Source organism: Meles meles, chromosome 2 (assembly GCF_922984935.1).
Source record: "Meles meles chromosome 2, mMelMel3.1 paternal haplotype, whole genome shotgun sequence".
Lineage (NCBI taxonomy): Eukaryota > Metazoa > Chordata > Mammalia > Carnivora > Mustelidae > Meles > Meles meles.
The window spans coordinates 34,912,501-34,935,375 of NC_060067.1; the positions used below are offsets into that span (position 1 = coordinate 34,912,501).

Here is a 22,875-nt window from a genome sequence, read left to right on the forward strand (position 1 = left end):
CTGGATTGCTCAGTCGGTGAAGGGTCCAACTTGTGATTTCGGCTTAGGGCACGATCTCAGGGTCAAGAGATCGAGCCCTGGGTCAGGCTCTGAGCTCAGCAGGGAGTTTGCTTGAGGACTCTCTCTCCTCCTCCTCCTCCCTCTGTCCACCCCTGTCCCCATGTGCACACAGGTGCTCGCTCTCTCTAAAATAAATCTTAAAAAAAAAAAAAGAAGAAGGAATGCCTTGATAACCTGCAGCTCTAGCTAAACATAATGTCTCATTTTGGTCTTCCAATAGTTTCTTCGCAAAATTGTACTGTAGGGGGGTTCCCACAGCCCCGTTATCAGCCGTGGTGAGTTACGGGTTTCTGCTGCAGTGTGGACGATGTCAGCTGGAGGCCAGTCCCAGGCGCGCTCACTGGAAAGCACCTGCCGTCTCTCTCTCTCTCTCTCTCTCTCAACCCTGAGCTTGGCCATCATTGTAGCAACTGCAGCTTTACAGTGTGTCCTAGCTTAACACAAGCAGCAGAAGTTTGTTTTCCAAGCCTTAGGAAAAAAAAAATTAAAATGGGAAATGTCTGGGAACATAGTGGTGGTGAATGGAAACGCAGATAGTACCGGCTTCTGTATGTGAGGAGTTTCAGTCTGATTTCCGGAAAGGAGACGGTGACAGTGCGTATAGAGAATTTCCTCTGCGTCAGTGGGATTGTCGCTTGCGTTGTCTGATAGACAAAGCAAGCCTTGAAACCGTTCTCTGATGGGCTGCGTTCCGTGTGTGTCTCTGTGTGCGTTTTGTGAATTTTTCACTTTACGTGGAACACATTGCTCTTCCCTTTTCCTTTAGGTTAGAGTATAGTTATGGTAAGCATTCATCAGTCCAGAATTCCTTACTAGTTCAGCCAGAATGGGAACTGAGTCTGGTCATACAAGCCTTCCTTTCCTGGTGCCCCCCCCCCCCCGGCTCCCCTACCCCTTCCTTGCTTTCAGGGGTCAGGGACTTCCAAGCATCGCCCAAGAATGAAGGACTACAGCATTACCTGGCCTGTTGCCTCAAGCAGCATTAAAGCATTCTTTCCGTCACAGAGATAAATAATGTAGCACCTATAAAACATTTTTCCCCAAATCTTTTTTTTTTTAGCTTATTAAAAAGTTAACACAGAGTGGGGGGATTGACAGAGGAAGCTGAGAGATTTCCCAGTGACCCCCCCCCACCAGCATATTTGGGCCTTCCATTAAAAGTAAAACGCCTTCCCGTTCCTCTCGAGTTCTCTGAGGATCTCTCTCGGTGAAGGACGGGAGGTCTGCCCAGAGGAGCATGTTGTTGTGCAGGCGCTGGGTCCCCATATGTTAGCAGGATGATGACATGCTGGTTGAAGCTAGTCTCTGTCCCACTGTCCCTAGAGGAGTCTGTGTTGAATCAAGATAATGCAGTCTGGGCCACCCTGGAGCACATCCCATATCTAACACATGAAGATAGTCTGCAGACGTGCAAAGAAATATTTTGTGTCCTGTATGTACTCAGGTGTGAACTGCCGTTCGCTCCTTCCAGGTGTGAAGGCTCTTCCCGAAGCATTTTTAACAGTGGTGTGGTCAGCGCTCCAATGCTTGTCATGGAAGAGTCACTCAGCATTACTGTCTTTAAAACTTTGCCCCAGGGGCGCCTGGGTGGCTCAGTGGGTTAAAGCCTCTGCCTTCAGCTCTGGTCGTGATCCCAGGGTCCTGGGATTGAGCCCTGCATTGGGCTCTCTGCTCAGCAGGGAGCCTGCTTCCCCCCTCTCTCTGCCTGCCTCTCTGCCTACTTGTGATCTTTGTCTGTCAAATAAATAAATAAAATCTTTAAAAAAAATAAATAAAATAAAACTTTGCCCCAGAGATAAGAGCCCACAGCCCTTTGGGTAGATCTTGCTATCTTTTTCTTGAGAATGTTCGGTGTTACTGCTGTCCGAATTCTCCTTGCAATCCCAGAGCGCCTACCTCTTGCTCCATACATTGTGTGGAAGGACAGCTTTGGGTTGGCATTTTCCCCCAAGCTCAAATATATCAAAATACCCTTTTCATTCTTCTCTGAGAAAATTGATCTGGGCTCCCTCCACTGTTCTTTATAAATCACAGGGCTTATGTGGTCTTGATTAGTTTTGCTGATTTTTCTCTGGATACACTGCATTTTCTTAGAAGAAAAAATTAATCAACAGATATTAAATGCCGATGGTGTGCTTGGCATGGATCTAGGTATTGTAGGATAGAAAAAAAAAAAAAAAAACTCAGTGGTTCTCTGACCTCAAGTGCCTCTTGGGGGAATTTGCAGGGGACAGAGGAAGGGGTACTGTGTTGAGATTCAAGAGACCTTCCCCCTCCTGTACACACACACTCCTCATCCATATCCACCACTCACAGGCTGGACGACCTGGGGCAAGTCACTTTCTTTTGATGGGCCTCATTGATCAAGCAGAGGACAAGAAAAGCTTTTTGAGTTCAGCTCTGAAAACAAGGCTCAGAGGCTAATTGGGGAGCTGGAATTAATTCAAAGAATAGAGCATCACAAGACGAGCTATCGACCGTCTACCTTAGGAGTTTAGGAAAAGAAGAGTTTAGGAATAAGGCTTCTCCTTGAACTTGAACCAGCTGTCTCAGGCCCAGATCACTAGCCCCACCCCAGTTCTATTCTGGGCATAGGAGCCTAGTTGTCCCCCAGCTGGCATGGTCCCTTTCTGGGAGCCCTGACCTGGGGAGGGAGCCCGCAGAAGTCAGAATACTGAGTTCTCCCTCCTTCCGCCTGGCCCTTTGTACCACGTTCTCTGCACCCTATTGTTCTCCAGACTCAGCTCACTGACTGCTTACTCCCGTGTGCCTCATTACCATCCCAAGGCTTTGTGACAGGCCCCGATGATCTCTAAGTCACATCGCCTCTTGGACTTTTGGGAAGCTAGTGCTTTGCAGTGCTTTCCAGGTCCCTCCTCTCCTTGGTGATTTTGTGTGATCCACCAAAGTTGGTCCCAGTCATGCTTGCTCATAGAACAGTTTTCAGTTCCTAGAGCTGCTGAGCATTCTTTTTTTTTTTTTTTTTAAGATTTTTATTTATTTATTTATTTGACAGAGATCATAAGTAGGCAGAGAGGCAGGCAGAGAGAGAGAGGAAGAGAAGCCGGCTTCCTGATGAGCAGAGAGCCCGATGTGGGGCTCGATCCCAGGACCCTGAGATCATGACCTGAGCTGAAGGCAGAGGCTTAACCCACTGAGCCACCCAGGCACCCCAACTGCTGAGCATTCTTAAGGCTCCTTCTGCCCGTCTTTCCTTGTGTCCACGCACACGCAAGCTAAAACCTGATTATGTTTGTGAGACACACACACGTATGTTACCTGTCTGGAACAGAGACCCAACCTTGTAAGCTGACAGGGACCAGAGATGTTTCGTTCAAAATAGAAGCCCATCTTCTTGCGTTCGGAAACCCTGTATCACCCTCTCACAGGGTGAGGGCTGCCCCTCTCCACGTGAAGAACAGTGTGGGGAGTTACTGCCTTGGGAACTTGACATATATTTCTTAAACAGGCTAGCTAATGGCGGCGCCTGCTCATAAGAAGAAGCCACAAGGGGTGTCTTTGGTCAGATAAAGTCTGAGATATGTCTGTTCCTCAGATACCTTGTCATCTGCGGGACTACCTTTTTGGCCTATTGCTGAAAATGCCCTCCTTTTTCTTTTTTTTTTTTTTTAAGATTTTATTTATTTATTTGACAGAGAGATCACAAGTAGGCAGAGAGGCAGGCGGGGTGGGGGGAGGAGCAGGCTCCCTGCTGAGCAGAGACGCCCCCCCCCAATGCGGGGCTCGATCCCAGGACCCTGAGATCATGACCTGAGCTGAAGGCAGAGGCTTAACTCACTGAGTCACCCAGGCACCCCTGCCCTCCTTTTTAATATCTCATCCGTACTCTGAAAATGCACTATATCTAATTTAAAGCACATTCTTTGAAATGACCACTTACCATTCTTCTTCTCAAATTACCACGAATGTCTGGGAAGAGCCTGTCTTCACGTTCATTCCATCCTTGCATTTACAAGTAAGTGCCAGTTGGTCAGGGCCTGTTTCCGTGAGTGGTGGTTCCTGAGGAAACGCCTGGAAGACAGCCTTCCGTGCCCGCCCCGCTCCCTGCAAGGCAAATTCTCATTCTTGTTAGCCGTTGGTGCTCTCGGGACTTGGGTTTACTCATTTGTGAAATGAGGTGGTTGGGTTCCAGGTCCCCAGAGCCCTTGTGTTCTGGGTCTCTGTGCCGTGGTTAAGTGCTTTTCCTGTATGAGTTCTTACAGATGTCGGGGAGTCAGCTTCGAGAAGTAAAACATCGTAAATGGTCTCTTTAGGGTTGGTAATAGCAGTGCTTGTAATTAAGGGCTTTGTAGGTCTTTCTACTTTAGGAGCTCATTGAGTTCTATCTCAGGCGCTTTGTAGAAAGTGCGGATTTTTCGTTTCTGAGTGAGTCATTCAATAAAACCTTTCTTATGAACCAACAGCAAAAATGCACTCGGTCCTCATGGTGATGATAATTATAGCTCACTTTTACCAGGTTTCGGGTACTGCCCAAAGCCTGCTTTACATATATGAACATACTGAATTAACTCTTATAGCATCCAGGTCCTATCTTTGGAGGGTCGGGGGGTTACTACAGACCGACTCCCTGCCTTCGTGGATTTACCTTCTGGTGTGAGGAGGGGGTTAAAGAGCACAACACAGAAGCAGGATATAAGTGCATTAGGGGAAATACTTGCTGTAGAGAAAAATAAAGTAGGGAAGATAGCGCTAGATCATGCTGGGAGTTGGGGTGGGGAGTGTTCACAGTCCTGCATAGGGAGAGAAGGCCTCCTGAGAAGGGGACACCAAGTCCGATGTAAGGGAGGACACCGGGTAGATGATGGAGGGAGGCCAAGGTGAGCACGTGCCTGGCAGAGGAGGGATTGTCCTGGAGGCCAGTGTCGCTGGAGCCGTGAGCAACCCATGGAGACAGCAGTGGGGTAAGATGTTTGAGAGGTATCTCCCAGCTGGAAATGTCCTGAGAGATCTTTTAGCCCAAACCCTTCTCCCTCCTTGGCTTCCCTTCCCCTCTCTTGTTCAATGAGGAAAGTGAAACCTACAAAATCAGGGGACATCCTGAAGGTCACAGCTGCTAACAGCACCAGGACAAGAACCCATGGTTTTTCATGGCTGTTAATCCCGCCTACACCCTACTACCATAAATTCCAGAAAGCTCCTTTCACTAGCCCAGGCCCCTCCATCCTTGCTCTGGGGTGAAGGGCAGACACATTTGATGCTCGAATGATGAACCATTATTTGCAGCGGTTCTCCTAAAATCCTGTAAAAGCACCGCTAATACTAAATTAGGAAATACGGAAGCCTTGCTCCTAGGAGAAATATAGAGCTAGGTTCCTGGGAGTCTCTGGTTGCAACACTTTCATCAACCTTTCAGTACACAACCTTGTTTTATGTGTGTTTTAAAGACACCTTATTTAATGTATATTGTTGATTCATTAACTCTGAGTTTATACCAACAGCATTATAACTCGTGCCTGAATAGAGCTTATCTAACACACATGTTTTCTCCGTAAAGCACCTCACAGCCTTCTTATATGTTTGGGGATCCTGGATAGCCCTTTAGCACTTTGCTTCGGAGCCATTTGAACCAGTGAAATCATTGAGAGAAAGCACAAAAATGCAAAAAATGAGACAGTACCCAATCACATAAAGAACACTTGTTGACAGTACAAGAGCTAAAACTAGAAGGTAGAGCATTGCCTTATTCAGCCTCAACTGGGAATGGGCACTCAAGGGACCCCAATATTTTGCCACTCTTACATGTCCGTGAGTGACCACAGAAGTGCGATGAGAATTGATTTGGGGGTTACAGATAAAATTCAGTGAGTGGGTGAATTTGCAAATATGGAATCTGCAAATAGTGAAGATGGACTGTATTTGCACTTGAGCCATTCCAGGGAAGGATTTTATCCAAGACCAAGTGGCATCATTCTTTGTGGAGTCGTCCATTGGGCACGTTTTAGAGTAGAGGGTCAAATCACTTCTGTATGGCGTCAGATACTGCCTGTCAAGCATACTTTCGGCTATTTTTAAGACTGATACTCTGTTTATTCGAGGATTGCATTTTCCATATTGCAAGTAGAATTGTTATTAGTTGACACTGTATATGTAACTTCCCCAAGTCCCCAGTGTCCCAGCTCTGACTACTCCCTGTTTCCCCAGGTCCCCAGTCCCCAGCCCGGAGGGAACAGCCTGTCTCTTAACTTCAGGCTCTCACTGCTCCTTTCCTTGGATCAGCATCTCCTCTAAAGCTCACATGGCCAGCCTGCTTTTCTTAGCAAAATAAAGTGGCCTACTTTATGTGCAGAACTTGGATATTCATTATGGTTTTACTCTGTGCTTACTCTGCAAATAACATTTCTCGACTTTACAGCAGCAGAAATATAATCTATAGTGTCAATCAGCCATGTGGATCGTAGAACTTGCCTCCGAGTCTTTCCCAAGACTCCTGTAGGGGAAAATTAAAATACCATTCACACTTGCAGGGAGTAAGAGTGTTTTCCCAGGAGTGCAGACATCTGCTGCTTTTCAGCAGTAATAGAAGCAGGATCCTGCCTGCCTAGCTCCTTGGTCTGGGCTTGCATGGGCTCTTCCTCAGGCAGTGTGGGCTGGGAAGCTCGTATTTACTGCCATAGACTCAGCTTCTATTGGCAATCGAATGTCTCCAGCAAAAGTTCCCTTCTGTCCAACATGGTTCGTGTCCCACCAGGAGAAGTTTTCTGTGGTTACCGTCAGATAATGATTCTTGTGGGGACTCTGAGTTGTCCTGGGCCTTGGGCTGCGGCAGGCTGGAGCCATCCAGTGGTCCCGGATTCCCAATCAGATCTGGTCTGCTCTTGCTGTTACCTCAGTCTGTCTGTGTTTCTAGAACAGCTAAGGCAGAACAAAGACTAGGCCCGGGATCCCTCAGCTCCTCAGCTCTGTCAGGCCACTGAACTTTGCTGAGCTGGTCTCCTCGCCTGTAAAATCAGGAGAGTCGTCCACCTCGATTGGATTCTAGCAGGTGCTTACTTCCTGTGTGACCTGGTGCAGTTCAGCGACACATTCCAAACCTGAGTCTCTCACCTGGAAGATAAGAAAGGTGGCTTCTGCTTTGCAGGGCCAGGAGTACCTGGCGTGGCTGAATGCGCTGTAGAGCAGGCAGCATTTCGAACGTGACCTGTGGATGTCAGTGCTCGCCTTTGTGCTTCTGCACAAGTCCAGACTCTCAGTTTTGTGGGTCACGTAGCACAGAGCAAGCCCTTGATAAATGGTGCACGTAATTTGTTCCTTGACATTCTGGAAACACGAGGCTCCATCTCTTATTTGAATCCACCTGTGCTCAACTTCTTCATTGATAAAAAGAGGACTCTTAATGCCAGCCTGGTTCCTGGGCTGGAGGGGACTCATACGATGAACCGCGTGTGTTCTAAGTCACAACCCTGGGGGGCCCATACCGGGCACCAGCGATGCGTCTCTGAGGATTGCAGCCATTGGGAGGGGGAAGTGGGCTCCTGGCTGGCATCTTTGCATGTGAGCCTGCAGCGGGCTGGGGGTTAAGCTCCAAACTGGCTTTCCTCCAGAGAACGAATCCTCTTGTTCGCCAAATGGAGGATCCAGTTAGACTTCCCTTTCTTTCTGCAAATTAATAAATTGGCATTCTGGTTTTTATTTTTAAATGCATACAAATGGCTTCGAACATGGTTTGGATTCACCCTACCCTGTGGATTAACAAGAATTCTCCCCCGACCCCCACCCGGAGGTTGTCCCTGAGCCTGACGACCCTGGGCCTTCCCGCACCTCGGCAGTGTTCTGACCTGCGGGGATGAGCACAGGCGGTAGACAGCTGATGGCACTTGTCTTTCCTTTGCCCCCTCGGAAACTCCTTGCCTCTGGTCATCTGTTACCAGGAGGTGGGGGCTAGGGAAGGTGGCAGGGAGGGAGTGTGGAAGGGAGGAAAGAAGGAAGGGTAAGGGCGCCCTCCTGTGGACAGTCTGTGCAAGGGCACCAAGACCGCCTTGGGGCTAGGAAGTACTATGAGTACTTGGAAGTACTCATTCATTCCCTGTTGGGGGGATGGTATTTCCTTCTCCTCAGTGTACTTCTGGATCTGAATTCTCTGAGGCCTCTTCAGAAGGGGAGCCGGTCTCCCTGACCTCTGGTATCAGCGCGCTCTAGCTGTGGAGTAGTTAGGATGAGTGCGTTGTGTGTTGGGTGAGGGGGGTTGTCAGTTCGCTCTGGGGTCCCCCAGGTATAGATCAGCGTATGCCTGCCCCCAACCCCCAGAAAAACCAGCGTGGCTGTTGTGCCTGGGAGGCAGCCTGGCAAGCTGGGTTTGAGGCCAGCCCCGCTGTGTGCTAGCTGGTTACCTTCAGCTTGTATCCGCCTCTACATTAGTGGACTCCGGCCGCCAGACCAAGGAGCACAGGCTGTGTGGTTGAAACAGCAGGAATTTTCTCCGATCTGGAGGCTGGAAGTCCAAGATCAAGGTGCTGGCAGGTTTGGTTTCTCCCATAGCCTCCTTCCTTGGCTTGCAGATGGCATCTCCCTGTTGTGTCCTCGCTTGGCCTCTTCTCTCGCTGCACACATTCCTGGTGTCTCTCTCTCTTCTTTAAGGACATCAGTCCTATTCGTTTCAGGACTGCTCTGATGACCTCCTTTAGCCTTAATTACTTCCTTAGAGGCCCCACCTCCAAATACAACCACACTGGGGGTTACGGCTTCAACATATGAATTCAGAAGGGGGCACATTTCAGTCTAATAACCTCCCTCTGCCTCAGTTTCCTCAACTGTAAAATAGACATAATAATAACAGCTTTCTCATGTGTTGTCATACAGATGAAGTTGCTTACATATGTAAGGGCAGTATCTGGCATCTGCCCCTGCTGCACAGAGATCCTAAAGCCCTCAGGATTTCCTACGTGGTTAGAGTACTAGAAACATCTTTCATTCTAAAGTTTAGTCTTTGATCCTGGTTCCTGAAACCCATTGGACTTTCTTGGGTGACAGCAGGTATCTTTTGTTATGATGAGGCAACTCTTGTGGGGCTCTTGGGTGGGAAGCTGGTCTCAGAAAGACTTAGCCATGATGAAAAGCTTGGAATTTTCAGCCCTACCCACCCCCCCACCCCCCCGCAATTCTCCAGCGAGGGGAGAGGGATAGACATGGAATGAATGGTAGGTTGTGCCTATGTGACGAAGTCTCCCTAAAAATCCCCCAAATATGGGGTTCATGCAGCTTCGGAGGTGGTGAATGTGGGCAGGGCTAGGGAGCGGCATGGTCACTGGGTGCCGTCCCCACACCTCACGCTCTGCTCCTGTCCCATCTTGCTGTTACCAAGCTACCTCCTTTTACGATGAACTGGTTATCTGGTGAGGAAACTGGTTTCCTGAGTTCTGTGAGTCGCTCTAGCAAGTTAAACCCATAGAGGAGGTTGTGGGAACCCCCAGTTTACAGCCAGCCAGTGAGAAGCTCAGGGGACACCCCCAGGCTTGCCATTGGCATCTGTGGTGGGGGGAGAGGCAGTCTCATGGGACTGAGCCCTTCACCTGTGGGATCTGATGCTGTCTCCGGGTACACAGGGTCAGAACTGAGTTAAATTGTGGGGCACCCAGCGGTATTACAGAGAATTGCTTGGTGTGAGGGGGGAGGGAAAAAACCAAACCCACATATTGGGTGACCAAAAATTTCTCCTGAAGGAGAAACACAGGAGAAATGAGCTTATCTACTCTGCATGTCGTGTCCAGACACTCACACTCCTGATGAACATGTGTGAGTGACCGTGCTGTCTCCTGTCTCCATCTCAGCCTTCCCCCACCTCCCACCTCCTCCTCATGCCACAGGCACAAGCACTAGGGTTGAGTATGGCTACTGCGCTACCCCAGGTCCCACCTTTCAGAATGTTTTCTGAAGCCCTGAACCGGCCAGGTTTCCTTTAGGGAGTCTGTTTTCTGCTTCCAAACATGGGGGTCCGTGGGGGAGAATCGACCTCTTTCACTTGGTCCTGAGAATTCTACCAAACTAAATGGGAAAACTAATAAAAGCACCTCTACCGTAGGAGCTCAGTAAATGGAAACTCCCTCCCTCTTCATTTGACTTCTGGAATCCCCTCACCTACCTACGAGTGAGAATATTGCTTTTAAGATAATAAATGCTTAGAAATATGTTTACGACATACTGACGTTAGGATTTCCTTGCCACACAGAAATACATATCTTGTGTCTTAATGAAAAGCAAAACACATTGAGGTCACGATTTCAGTGCTGCACCAGCGTGTGTCAAAATCCAGGGCAGTGGCACTATCCCGCTCTCCAGCACGGCCTCAGACCATGTCCCCACCCGCCCGGCCACATGAGGGGATAGGAAGGAGCCTGGGCTACCCTTCTGCGCAGCTGGGCTATCTCATCCTTGCCAAAGAGATCGCTCAGTAAGAAGGAGTGGTGAGTGCTTGTTTCCTCTGAGTGACTGCGGGGCAGCGAGGGCTCCCCAGCGACAGTTAAATATTTAAAGGACATGCGGGATCACATCTCTGTCCACTCCCGCGTGACCGCCCTTGCGCCTTCTTTCCAGTACATCAGTGGTCCAAACCTCGGTTTCTGTAAATCTCCAAATGATGCGTTTCTCAGCATTGTCTGGTGGCAAGTCAGCAAGCCCTTCCTACAGAACAGCTGAGGGAAAGCCCCCCCTCCCCCCCGCCTTGGGAACGGCACAGAGAGGAAGAAAGAGAGACACACCTGCTGGGGAAGCATCCTTCTATATTCTTTGAAGGATTGTCAAATCACCAAAGCCTGAAATCCTGGGAACCCACGCAGCTCCACGTCGTGCATTGAGGGGCGATTGGAAACTCTAACCCCTTACTCCGTAACACATCTTTCCTCTAATTGTGTTAAATAACGTGGCTTTGGTTCCCTATCATGGTGCACACTCTGAGGCATTTCCCAAATACAGAGACTGTGCGTGCTGTTCCCACACCCTGACCTTGCATGTTTCCAGAACATTTACTAGGGACAGAACCTCTTATTTGCCAGTGGCAAAGGTGACCCGCTCAGCCAGGAGCGAGCCCGCAAACGGGCACGGAGATGGATATCGTAGACAATAGTTCAATTACAGCCCCATTGGAGGATGGATGCCTGGTACATCGTAAGCACTGTGTGCGTATCATCTATTATTATGGGTGACATCTAGTACTAGGACTGCCCTCTTTGTAGATGGCCCTGTCAGATGTTAACAAAGGGTGTGCTTTGTTGTCTTGTGGTTGTCTTGTGAAACCAGGGGTTTCTTGTGAAAGGTAGGAAGGGGAAAAATTAAGTAAATGGTCCTAGTGGGCGTAGGGGGTCCCCAAGGGCCAGGCGTCTTGTTTTGCGCCCCCTTGCTCATCATGCCGTCCGCAGCTGGGGGAAGCAGCAGGCACAGCCGCAGCGCTCACTGGGGTCAGCGAAGAAATGCTCTCTGGTCCTCCCTGGCCGCCGGGGTCGCGCTGAATAATGAATCAGGCTGATTCCTCGCTTCCGCCCGACGGGGAAGTGGGTCAGCCTCGACTCTGGAGTCCCCGGGCACCTCTCAAGCAGAGCGCCCCCGGATGCTGGACTTGGAAAGCATTTCAGCATTGCAGAGAGAAGCAAGAGCGCTTAAAGCCTCATCATATTGAAAACAGCGCCCAGGAAGACAATGATTTACGTTCCTCCATGTAATGACCACAAACACCGACTCCCTCGGGACTTCCCTATTATGGAGGCAGTGTCCAAGGAAGGTGTGTTGAATCTTAAAAAGCCTGTGCTTTTTTTCTTCTTCCTTTTTAAGACCGTACTTATTTTTTTTTAATGAATTACTTTCTTCTTTTTTTTTTAAGATTTATTTATTTGACAACCAGAGATCACAAGTAGGCAGAGAGGCAGGCAGAGAGAGAAAGGGAAGCAGGCTCCCCGCTGAGCAGAGAGCCTGATGCGGGGCTTGATTCCAGGACCCTGGGATCATGATCTGAGCCGAAGGCAGAGGCTTTAACCCACTGAGCCACCCAGGTGTCACAAGACTGTACTTGTTTAAGAGTGAGAGGGCGTGTATGCGTGTGCAAGCACGGGGAGGGGCAGCAGGGGAGAAGCTCAAGGAGACTCTGCCCTGAGCACAGAGCCCGACACGGGGCTCAGTCTCACAACCCTGAGATCATGATCCAAGTTGAAATCAAGAGTTGGATGCTCAACGGACTGAGCCCCCAGGCGTCCCAGGCCTGCGCTTTCTCAGATCAGACTCTTCGAAAGTCATCTGAAGTCACAGCCCTTTGCTTCCTCAATGCTCACAGCCCTTTGCTTCCTCAATGCTTTATTTTTCAGCAAAACCTGGATGTTCAGAAGACTGGCCCCAGGGCAGAAAGCAGCCTTGTGCTGTCTCCATGGCATGTGGCGCCTGGGAAATGAAAGGGTGGAAGGCTGTTGTCAACTCTTTTTTTTTTTTTTTTTAAAGATTTTATTTATTTATTTGACAGAGAGAGAGATCACAAGTAGGCAGAGAGGCAGGCAGAGAGAGAGGAGGAAGCAGGCTCCCTGCTGAGCAGAGAGCCCGATGCGGGGCTCGATCCCAGGACCCTAAGATCATGACCTGAGCCGAAGGCAGCGGCTTAATCCACTGAGCCACCCAGGCGCCCCCGGCTGTTGTCAACTCTTAGAGAAACATCCCAGAACACAGGACATCAAACGTAGTGTGCCCTAAATGGCTATGTTATCCTGGCCACCAGGATGGAAAAAAAGAATGCTCTCACTGTTCATATGTGAGCTATATGATTATTAAAAAGGTTCTTCTTGGGGCACCCAGGGCCCAGTCACTTAAGTATCTGCCTTCAACTCAGGTCCTGATCTTGGAGTTCCAGGATCGAGTCCCACATTGGGCTCCCTGCCCAGGGGGGAGCCTACTTCTCCCTCTGCCTCTCCCCCTGCTTGTGCTCGCTGTCTCTCAAATCAGTAAATAAAATCTTAAAAATTTAAAAAAAAAAAAGGTTCTTCATAGTCACGTGTAGTAAGAACACGTGTTTCCCTTCCAGCAGCTCCCCCCGCCCGGATGGAGAAGGGTCCCACAGAACAGCTCTGTGGTCCTCAGGCAGTGGCCGGGGTCACCCCGTGCTCAGCTCCCGGGGAGAGTGCCAGTCTCATGCCCTCAGGAAGTCCAGGTGCCCTTCCCAGAGGCCGCCCGCTCCCTGGGGCTTGGCTTGACTTCTCGGTCTCCACTCTGAGGCCTCGTCTTATCGTTCTTCCTCCGCCAAGCATCTCCCCGGGGGAGGGGACACCCTTCTCTTTTAATGCCCCCTGCACATCAGTCCTCTCTTTGTAGCAGGCTTTTGCTGGAGCCCTGAGGATAATCGAGGGGCTCCCAGCACATCAAACACAGGGCATCGGGCTTCCGTCCTCTCTACAGGCCACCCGCCCAGAGACTGTGCTTCCTTCCCTAGAGGGACAGCCCTTTCTCCCTACCCCCACTTCCCTTCACATCTATTTCTTCGGCTCTCCCCTGAGTGCCTGCTGGTTTCTTATGTGGAGCCATTGAACCCTTCTCCGCCTCCTCCACTTCTCAAGAAAGATCTCTGCTGCCTCCTGGTAAGCTCTTTCTGCCCCATACGTGCGTCTTCACGGGTGTCTTGATGCTCTGGTTTCTAACTCCCTTGGAATTCTTGTAAAGTATTTCATATTCTCAGAGTCTTTGGAAAGTTAGTGAAAGCTTTGGACTCTTTTCCATAAAATGGAAACACACAAATAATCGGGGGTGTATTTTCAGGAGATTTAGAAGCCCATCCCCCCAACCCAGAGCCGTGGACTCCTGGTCAACCCCACTGAGGTCTGCTGAGGAGATGGAGCGTGTCCTCCTGAAGAGGATGGAGCCTCCCCCTCCCCTTCCAGGGCCCTGTAGTCTCTCCCCACCCCCAGCCACTGAGGTGGTCCTTAGTCCTGCTTATCTCATGAGTTGGAAAACAAAACAGGATTGACCAACTGGTTGTTGGTGGCATTCCTCAATCCCCACCCATTTGACAAGGACCGAAGACGTTGAGGAGGTAGTGCTCACCTTTTCTCAGACCAGACCTTGTAAAGGTACTTAGCACAGGCCCTCCCATTTTATCACGCAGTTACCCCCAGGAGGTCCGTACCATTGTCCTTACTGCAGCAGATGTGGAAACTGAGGCTCACCGAGATTAGGTAACTTGGCTCAGATCATCCAACTTGGGATTCGTCCCTTGAAAATCTGAGGCCTAAACCACTATGCTCATGCCCTTCCCCTCCTACCCTGCACCTAACTCATCTTGTTCATACCCTTGAGCTGTGTGACCTTTGGTGTCATAGCCAAATGAATTCATCCTTCCAGTTTTTAACTTTTTTTTTTTAAGATTTATTCATGTTTTTGAGTGAGAGTGGGGAGAAAGGGCAATGGGAGAGGGAGAGAGAGGGTCACCCGCAGATCCCCTGCTAAGCACAGAGCCTGATGTGGGGCTCGATCCTACAACCCCGAGACCGTGACCTGAGCCAAAATCAAGAGGTGGACACTTCCCCCACCGGAGCCACCCAGGGGCCCCCTTCCGGTTTTTAAACTACTACGCAGAGCAGAGCCTTTGGTCTCGTAGGTTCCTTGGTGTGTCTCTAGTGCCTGGCCTATTGGAGATGTCAGTAAGTGTTAATTGAATGAGTCCATCCATTCTACAAAGCTCCGCTCAATACCACATCCCTCAAATAGCTGTCTAGGGGCGCCTGGGTGGCTGCCTTGGTTAATCATCTGCCTTCAGCTCAGGTCATGATCTCAAGGTCCTGGGATCGAGTCCCACATCAGGCTCCGTGAGGAGTCTGCTTCTCCTTCTCTCCTTCTCCCTCTTCCTCTGCCCCTCCCCTGACTCATGTGTGCACACGCTCTCTCTCGAATCAATAAAATGGTTTTTTTAAACAGCTATCCAAAATGCCCTCTCTCTGAGTTAGAAAAAGAGCTGCCCTTCCGTGAGCAACAGCACACGTGTGTGTCTCTGTGTCCCCTGATTTCTTGTCACCGTGTTATGGATTCGCACTTGGTGTGAGCTCCTTTATAGGCTTTCGAGCATTTCTCTCTGTCTCCAGGAACTAATAGGCACTCAATAAATGTTTATTGACTTGAATACACAGTTGTTATTGTGCTACAGGGTAATTAGGCTTCAGTAGTTAAGTCGGTCCCATAAATGAGTGTTAATTAGGATTACGTGTGTAATGCTAAACGCAATTGTAGCTTTCCTCTATGAACTTTTTTAGTTTTTTAATATCTATGATTTAGTTTTGCTGTGGATTAGAATATCAGTTCCCTCTGTCTTTGCTCCTTGGCTGTCACAGAGCAGTGACCTTGACCCAGGCCTGGAAGGTGCTGCCGTGTGGACATGGGCTCATGGAAACACCATGTTCCCTGGGCCCGGGCACTGAGGCTGGCTCGCCAGGAGGGAGCGAGGCTGGCCCCTCCAGTTCCTTTGTCTTCCCTCCCCATCCCCTTGCCCGAATGTTCTCCTCTTGCTTGTCCTCATTAAAGCTCTGGGGAGGGAAACGCAGACCACCTCTGGGAGAGCAAAGAATGAAGTGAGAGGGTCTCCTGATCCAGAGGCAGAAGAAAGCAAACATTTGCTGCGGGCCTCCTGTGTGCCGGCCGCTTTCGCTTTGGATCTCCCAGAAGCTCTGGGAGCCTCTCTTACCACCACTCTGCACCTGAGAACACTCAGATTCATGGAGGGTGAGCACGGGTGGGGCTGTAGGAATTCAAACCCAGGACTGTTTGGCCTGTAGAAACCAAAGCTCTGTGCTGCGTTTTGTCCCTCCACACATGTGTTTGCAAGAGGTTTTCCCCAAAGGTATGTCTCTTAATATAGGACTTGAGAGAATGAAGTGGAAACACAACGTGTGTTTCCAACCAGGATATGACAACTTGAATCCAGTGCAGAGAATGAGAACAGATGGGAGAGAAGGATGCCTCAGGCCAAGAGCTGTGTCCCTTCTAATTCAGCCACAATGCTCGTTCCCCTAATGCCAGCGCTGGCTAATGGGAGCAGCAGCGAACTCTCCCAGTTAACCCTCAAAACATGTGACAGGTGATTGGGAGACGGGGATTTTTAGTATCAGATGAAGAAACTGAGGCACAGAGATTTTAACCTACTTGCTCAAGATTACAATACTAAGTGGCATTCTTGGGATTTCCACCCACATTTTGCTTTCAGGACCAGTCTGAGAGACAGCATGACTTTGGGTGAGGAAGGGGGTCTTAGAGACCGGCAGTGACCTCCCCAAAGTCTTGACTTGTTCATCTGATGACATTGTTCATTCCCTGAACCAGAACTCATTTGTTGCACTTTCGGTAAAGAGCTATTGAATAATGAACACTGGGGCGCCTGTCTGACTGGCTTGGTCGGTGGAGCATGTGTCTCTTGATCTCGGGGTTGTGAGTTTGAGCCCCACATTGAATGTAGAGTTAAGAACAAAATCTTGAAAAGAAAAATGAACATCAGTCAAAGTGTAAATGTTGGGAGGCTTTTTAAAAATTTTTGGAAAAGGGTATCTTAAAAGTAAGGTTGATTAAGTACCTGATTTTTTTTTAAGATTTTATTTATTTATTTGACAGAGATCACAAGTAGGCAGAGAGGCAGGCAGAGAGAGGGGAAAAGGCTCCCCGCTGAGCAGAGAGCCCGATTCTGATTTTTTTGGTTGAATATTCTGGGCTCTTCCTGCACTCTGAAACAGATGTTTATTCCCAGGGCTGACTGCGCCCGGGCGTCTTGAATCTCCAAGTTTAAGGAAAAGCGGTGGTGGTTGTAAACCTTCCTCGCCACACGGGGGCAGCACCAAACAGCGCAGGTCGCTCTCTGGGGCTTGGTTCTCTGGGAGGGCGAAGTCGCTCCCTGGCGGAGCTGGGTTATCCCCCATACACCTGTTTGCTCTTACTAAAGCCGCAGGCGCTGGTGGCCAGGCTTTATAGATCAGAATCAAATTACAACAGCAGCAAAACTGCACAGGGAAAATTACTGAAATTCCTTGTAATTATAGTTAGGGCTCTTGTTTTCTTTTTATCAGCCTGACAAACAATATATTTCATGGATCACTTGCATTTCTTAGCCAAGGAAAATACCCTAGGATTTTAGTGAGCTTGTTGAAATCGAAGTCCGTGTATTTTTGAACTCAAGGGACACAAAGCAACCAATATTCTCTTTTACCTTCCTTGTTGTTAATAAATTCTTCAGAGTATTTACAGGCTGTAGGATTTTGTAGCAGGCAGTTTAAGAGAGTGGGAAAATATGTTCCTGACTTCTAATTTTAAGGGCATATGATGACCGCACAGTGTTTAATCGTTCTCCTCTACTGGGATCACCAGATGTTCAACTGATACGAACTTCGGTTGATCTCGAGCCTTGTTTCCACTTGGGCACATCACAGTGGCCCATCCGAACCTCCATTTTCCACACCAGGGGCTGGTTTCACTGGAACTTGACCAGAGCAACCACAGTAATTTATTATCCAATCTGGGACCCTTTCGAGAGTAAAAGGAGCCACTCGGTAATTTTGCTAGATCAACAAACACAAACCAGAATGTCCTAGGGACCACTGGAACGTGTGGTCACAAGGACTGCATGTTGTATCCTTTCATTTCCTCCCTGTGATGACTTGAGCTAAGGTTCACTGTAGCACTCTGTTCATTAACTTTTCCCATTCAACAAATGTTCGCCGAATGTTCTCTCCATTTTTATAAATGAAAAAAAGATTGGGCTTTTATAAATCACTTGGGAAGATCACAGAACCAGTAAATCAGACTAAGACTTTAATTCAAGCTGTCCCTGCTCTGGGCCATATACACTCAAAGTTGTACCGATGTTTCTGACCGATCTTGAGCCTTTCTGTGGACGCAGCCCCGTCTGGCCCTGTCCTTCCAGTAAACTCTCAGGCATATAGAGAGTGGTTAAGAGCCCAGAACCCTGGGTTCTCCACTTACTAGCCTTGTGCTTCTTTCTCTTTCCTCACCTATAAAATGGGTACAGTTAACTTAGTATTATTTCAACCCCCAAAGGGTTGAACGCCCTTTGGGGGTTGAAATAAGCAGTAAATAAATTAATACCTTTGACGATCGAACAATGTCTTGTTCGTTGTGTCAGACAATACAGCTGTGCTGTGCTTATTTTCTGCTGTTAAAGTAGGTTGGGATGATAGACATGTTCTCCAAACTGGGAGAGTTTCCATTTCTTTCTTGATGTTGGAGTAGAGCGCTAGAGGTATGTGATAGTGTGATTTATAAGAATATGTATTTGGTTGTTCAGATATATTTCTTTTTTAAGATTTTATTTATTTATTTGACAGAGAGAGAGAGATCACAAGTAGGCAGAGAGGCAGGCGGGGGGGGGGGGGGGGGGGAGCAGGCTCCCTGCTGAGCAGAGAGCCTGATGCAGGGCTCAATCCCAGGACCCTGAGATCATGACCTGAGCTGAAGGCAGAAGCTTTAACCCACTGAGCCACCCAGGTGCCCTGAGATCTATTTCTCTTGTGTTTGCTTTTGGGTTCCTGGCTCACAGCTCCCAAAACCCTTGGAATTTCCCACTTTTGCTATGTGAATGATGGGATGTTTGGAGAGCAGCTAAGGCTGGGGGCTGGTCAACCGTGGAGCCCACTAAGTGTTAGACCTTTGAACTTCCAGTCCCAACCCTGGACCCCTGGGGAGGCACAGGAAGGCTGGAGAGGGAGTTCCCTCACCAATGACCAGTGATTTGATCAGTCATGCCCTTGTAATGAAGCCTCCATCCAAACCCCAAAAGATAGTGAACACAAGCAGATGGGGGAGAGTAGGGTTGCCCGGAGAGGGTGTGGAAGCTAGTAAGGAAAATGTTTCTGAGTTCAGTGAGCTGCTCTAGTAAATTAATGGAACCCGGGAAGCAAGTTGTTGGAACCTCCAGCTTATGACCTAGTCTTGTGACTGGCATCTGAAGTTGGGGTGGAGGGCAAGGGGGGTCGGGGTGGGGACAGTCTTGTAGGGTCAGTCCCTTAGCCTGTGGGATCTGATGCTGTCGGCGGGTAGTGTCAGAACTGAGTTGAACTGTAGAACTCCAGTCAGAGGACTGCCTGTTGGTGTGTAGACAAACCTCCACGCGCTTTTTTGGCGAAGGTGGGAAAGCCATATTCCCTCATGGTTCTCCTCCCTCGGATTTCTCCCCCTTCAGATTTCCCTCCCTTCCCCTGTGGTCCTCCGTGCTATTGCCTGCGTTCCGCATATGAGCGAAACCATATAATTGTCTTTCGCTGCTTGGCTTACTTCGCTTAGCAAAAACCACAATGCAACACCACCTCACACCAGTTAGAATGGCAAAAATTAACAAAACAGCAAACAACAGATGTTGGTGAGGATGTGGAGAAAGGGGAGCCCTCTTCCGCTGTTGGTGGGAACACACGCTGGTGCAGCCACTCTGGAAAACAGTATGGAGGCTCCTCAAGATGTTAAAAATAGAGCTAGCCCATGACCCAGCGATCTCACTACTGGGTATTTACCCCACAGTTAGAGATTTTGTTAAAAGAAGGAGCATATGCACCCAAATGTTCATAGTAGCATATAGCCAAACTGTGGAAGGAGCTGAGATGCCCTTCAGCAGATGAATGGATAAAGAAGGTGTGGTCCATATATACAACGGAATATTACTCAGCCATCAGAAAGGATGAATACCCACCATTTTTGGTGTCTTTGTAGAAGGCATCGCATCCACCGTCGGCTCAGGGCTGCTGTTCTGTTCCGGGTGGCCTGCGTTCCCTCTAGCACAGGAGGATCTGTGTGTTCCTTCCTTAAACAGATCATCTTCGGGGTTTTAGTGGGGCTTTTTTCCCTCGAAAGTGTGGCTAGCAGCTGAGGCAGGAAGGGGCCAGTCAGGGCATGGCTGTCAAACAAGGAAGGTGGAACAGAACTGAATGTGGTCACTTGGGGACAGCGTGTAGCATTTCTTCCTTTTGTTCGTGGCGAGCCGTGTTCCCCAGCCTTGGTTCTTGAGTCCGGCCAGGAAGGCTTTCAGAGCCAAACTCACGCAAGCAAGCGTTTGATAGTGTTCAGAGGGCAAGTACACTCTAGGTGGCAGAGCAGGCGGGCCCGGAAGTGGCTACTGCGGGGAGGGGCAGGGTTGTCTTGGTTTATAGGCTTGCCTGAGTTGCGAGGTCAGAGTGACAGCTGTCTTGGACCCAGATGGTCTCCCATCAGCTAAGGAACTGCTCCCACCCGTGGGGAAGGGGAGGATTCAGTTGTGTCTGGTCCTTATTGGAACTGCCCCATCCGTATTGGAACATCCAGCACAGGGTGTTGGGGGGTGGGTCAGCACTTCGGTGTAAATGTAGTATAATGAAGCTAGAGGTTACCAGAGGACAGCAGCTACAGGAAGGAATGATGCTCGTCCCTGGGGTTTTGTCCTGCTGTCTGCATTCGGAGGTGGTTGGCCATTTATGCCCTTTTTTTTTTTTTTAGATTTTATTTATTTATTTGACAGAGAGAGATCACAAGTACGCAGAGAGGCAGGCAGAGAGAGAGAGGGGGAAGCAGGGTCCCTGCTGAGCAGAGAGCCTGATGCAGGGCTTGATCCCAAGACCCTGAGATCATGACCTGACCTGAAGGCAGAGACTTAACCCACTGAGCCACCCAGGCGCCCCCATTTCTGCCTTTTTCGACAGTCGGGCAGTCCTGTTCAGTGCTCCCCTCTGGCCAGCTGCCTCCTCTGTCCATCTGCTGATGATGTTCACGCTGGAAACTTCATAAAGTACCTTGAGAGCCAGCTTGCTGTCTCCTGCAGACATGTGGCCCCTCACCAGCCCCCCTGTGCTGGGGAGGTAGGCAGCCTCTTCAGCTGGGGTGCACTTGGGAAGGGACCCCCATTCCAGCCACGTGGTATCCCTGGCAACTGACAGCAAGCAGGTCTGTCGCTGAATGAGCCCTCACATGTCCCATGAGTTTCCTTTTTTTTATACATCTTAGAATTTTCTCATTGCAATGTGCACATAATACTTTTTTATGTTTTGAAACAACCGAGTGAACTTTAGAAAGGAAGACAAGGAGCATAATCTCAAAATATCTTGAAAGGATAAAAGAATAAAAGGAACCTGCGCTGTAGGGTTTCTCGTGAGCTGGTGCATTGTGTAGCCTTTCAGGATTTGGTGCTTAATTACAGATGCTGTGGGACCTGAGACTAATTATCACAAAGGCACATTTTTTCCCCCATCTTCCCTCATTTCTGGGTACTAAAGAATACATTTCACTTCGTCAGTACTAGAAACAAGTGTCAAACTTGTATTTAACTCTTCCTCTCTCCCACTGTCTTTTTTCTGGGTTGTTTAACAAGTAGTAGATCTCGTGGGTGTTGCATTTCTCACTGTTTAAAACAAAACAAAACAAAACAAAAAAACCCTAACTTAACATAGATAAAGAAGCTTAAAAATCCTCCTACTCATTAGCCCTATAATTCTACTCCTAGTAATCCCCTCCAAGAAAATAATCTGAACACACACACGTATACAGAAAAGTAGGCAAGAAGATATTTATCACTACATTTTTTTAAGATGTTATTTATTTATTCAACAGAGAGAGAGCACAGGCAGGAGGAGCGGCTGAGGGAGAGGGAGAAGCAGGCTCTGTGCTGAGCAGGGTGCCTGATGTGGGGCTCGATCGCAGGACCTGAGCCAAAGGTAGATGTGTAACCGACTGAGCCACCCGGGTGCCCCGTCACTACAGTTTTTTAACAGCAAAAGGTAGCCCCAATTTAATTTTCCAGCAATAGAGGACTCGTTTGCTGAATTCGATGACCAGACGTTATGTAGTGATGGGAGCCGCGCTGGGCAAACCCTGCAGGGGGTTTTGGTAAGTTGGTGACGACTTAAGGTCAGTGCCTACCTTCACGCCCCCGTGCTCTGTCTTGCAGTGTTTCGCGGTGCGCTCCCTGGGATGGGTGGAAATGGCAGAGGAGGACCTTGCTCCCGGCAAAAGTAGCGTCGCCGTCAACAACTGCATCAGGCAGCTTTCGTACTGCAAAAACGACATCCGGGACACAGTCGGCATCTGGGGAGAGGTGAGTGACACGTGGGAAGCATTGACGGCGGGCTTGCTCATACCCCGCTGTGCCTTGTGAACCTCCGGAGCTCTGCGAGGTGTGATACTGATGGATACTTACCAGGGGCATTTCGCCAGGAAGCCAGGTAGGGTGAGCGTGGTGTACCAACCCTTCCATTTATCTGTTCACTCTGCCAGATCCCGGCAAGGACTGCGCCCTGGGGGAGAACGTTTGTCTGTGTCTACATGACAGGGGCTGACCGGGTATCCCCAAGTCCGAGGGGTGTGTGGATGGGTACTTGGGCCCAGAAACCCCGAAACTTGCACACTAAACTGGATACACCATTATATAAGAAGGAAGGGAGCTGTTTGCTGAAAGTATGTTCTCAAAGGGGAATGTGGCTGTTGTCCGTACACACAGAAATGCGACCATCCCTCACACTCTAAAAGTTGACCCATTATCCTTCTATAACACGTTCGGCTTTACGTATAATCGGACAATCAATATGATGCCTGAGTTTTTAGAATTGATAACTGTATGTTCTTTCTCACTTTGAACAAAGTAATTCCGCTTTGAAATGTTAGTTGACATCATTGCAGAAAGGAAAGTAATAAGTAAAAATGCCAAGTTCATATAAAAATCATGGCAAACAAGAAAAGCTATATGCCTGCCGTGCCCCGAGACCTATAGAACAGGTATATCGAGAGCATCTCGAAATTTTGCATGCTCTGTAAGCCCCCTGCTCTCGGACCTTGCCCAGGTCATAGGGCTCCTTGGCAGCTCTTGGATGGGGCTCTTTGGATCCCGGAGCA

At 49.1% G+C, this 22,875-nt stretch overlaps 1 protein-coding gene across 11 annotated transcripts in view; it reads left to right on the forward strand.

Moving 5' to 3' along the window:
- The window catches only part of APBB2 (amyloid beta precursor protein binding family B member 2), a 374,559-nt gene that overhangs the window by 282,034 nt on the left and 69,650 nt on the right, over nt 1-22,875 (forward strand). For all 11 annotated transcript variants that reach the window (XM_045997053.1, XM_045997055.1, XM_045997052.1 and 8 more), the window contains one exon: nt 21,935-22,081. In XM_045997053.1, coding sequence (XP_045853009.1) covers nt 21,935-22,081 — 147 coding nt within the window. The remainder of the gene's footprint in view (nt 1-21,934; nt 22,082-22,875) is intronic.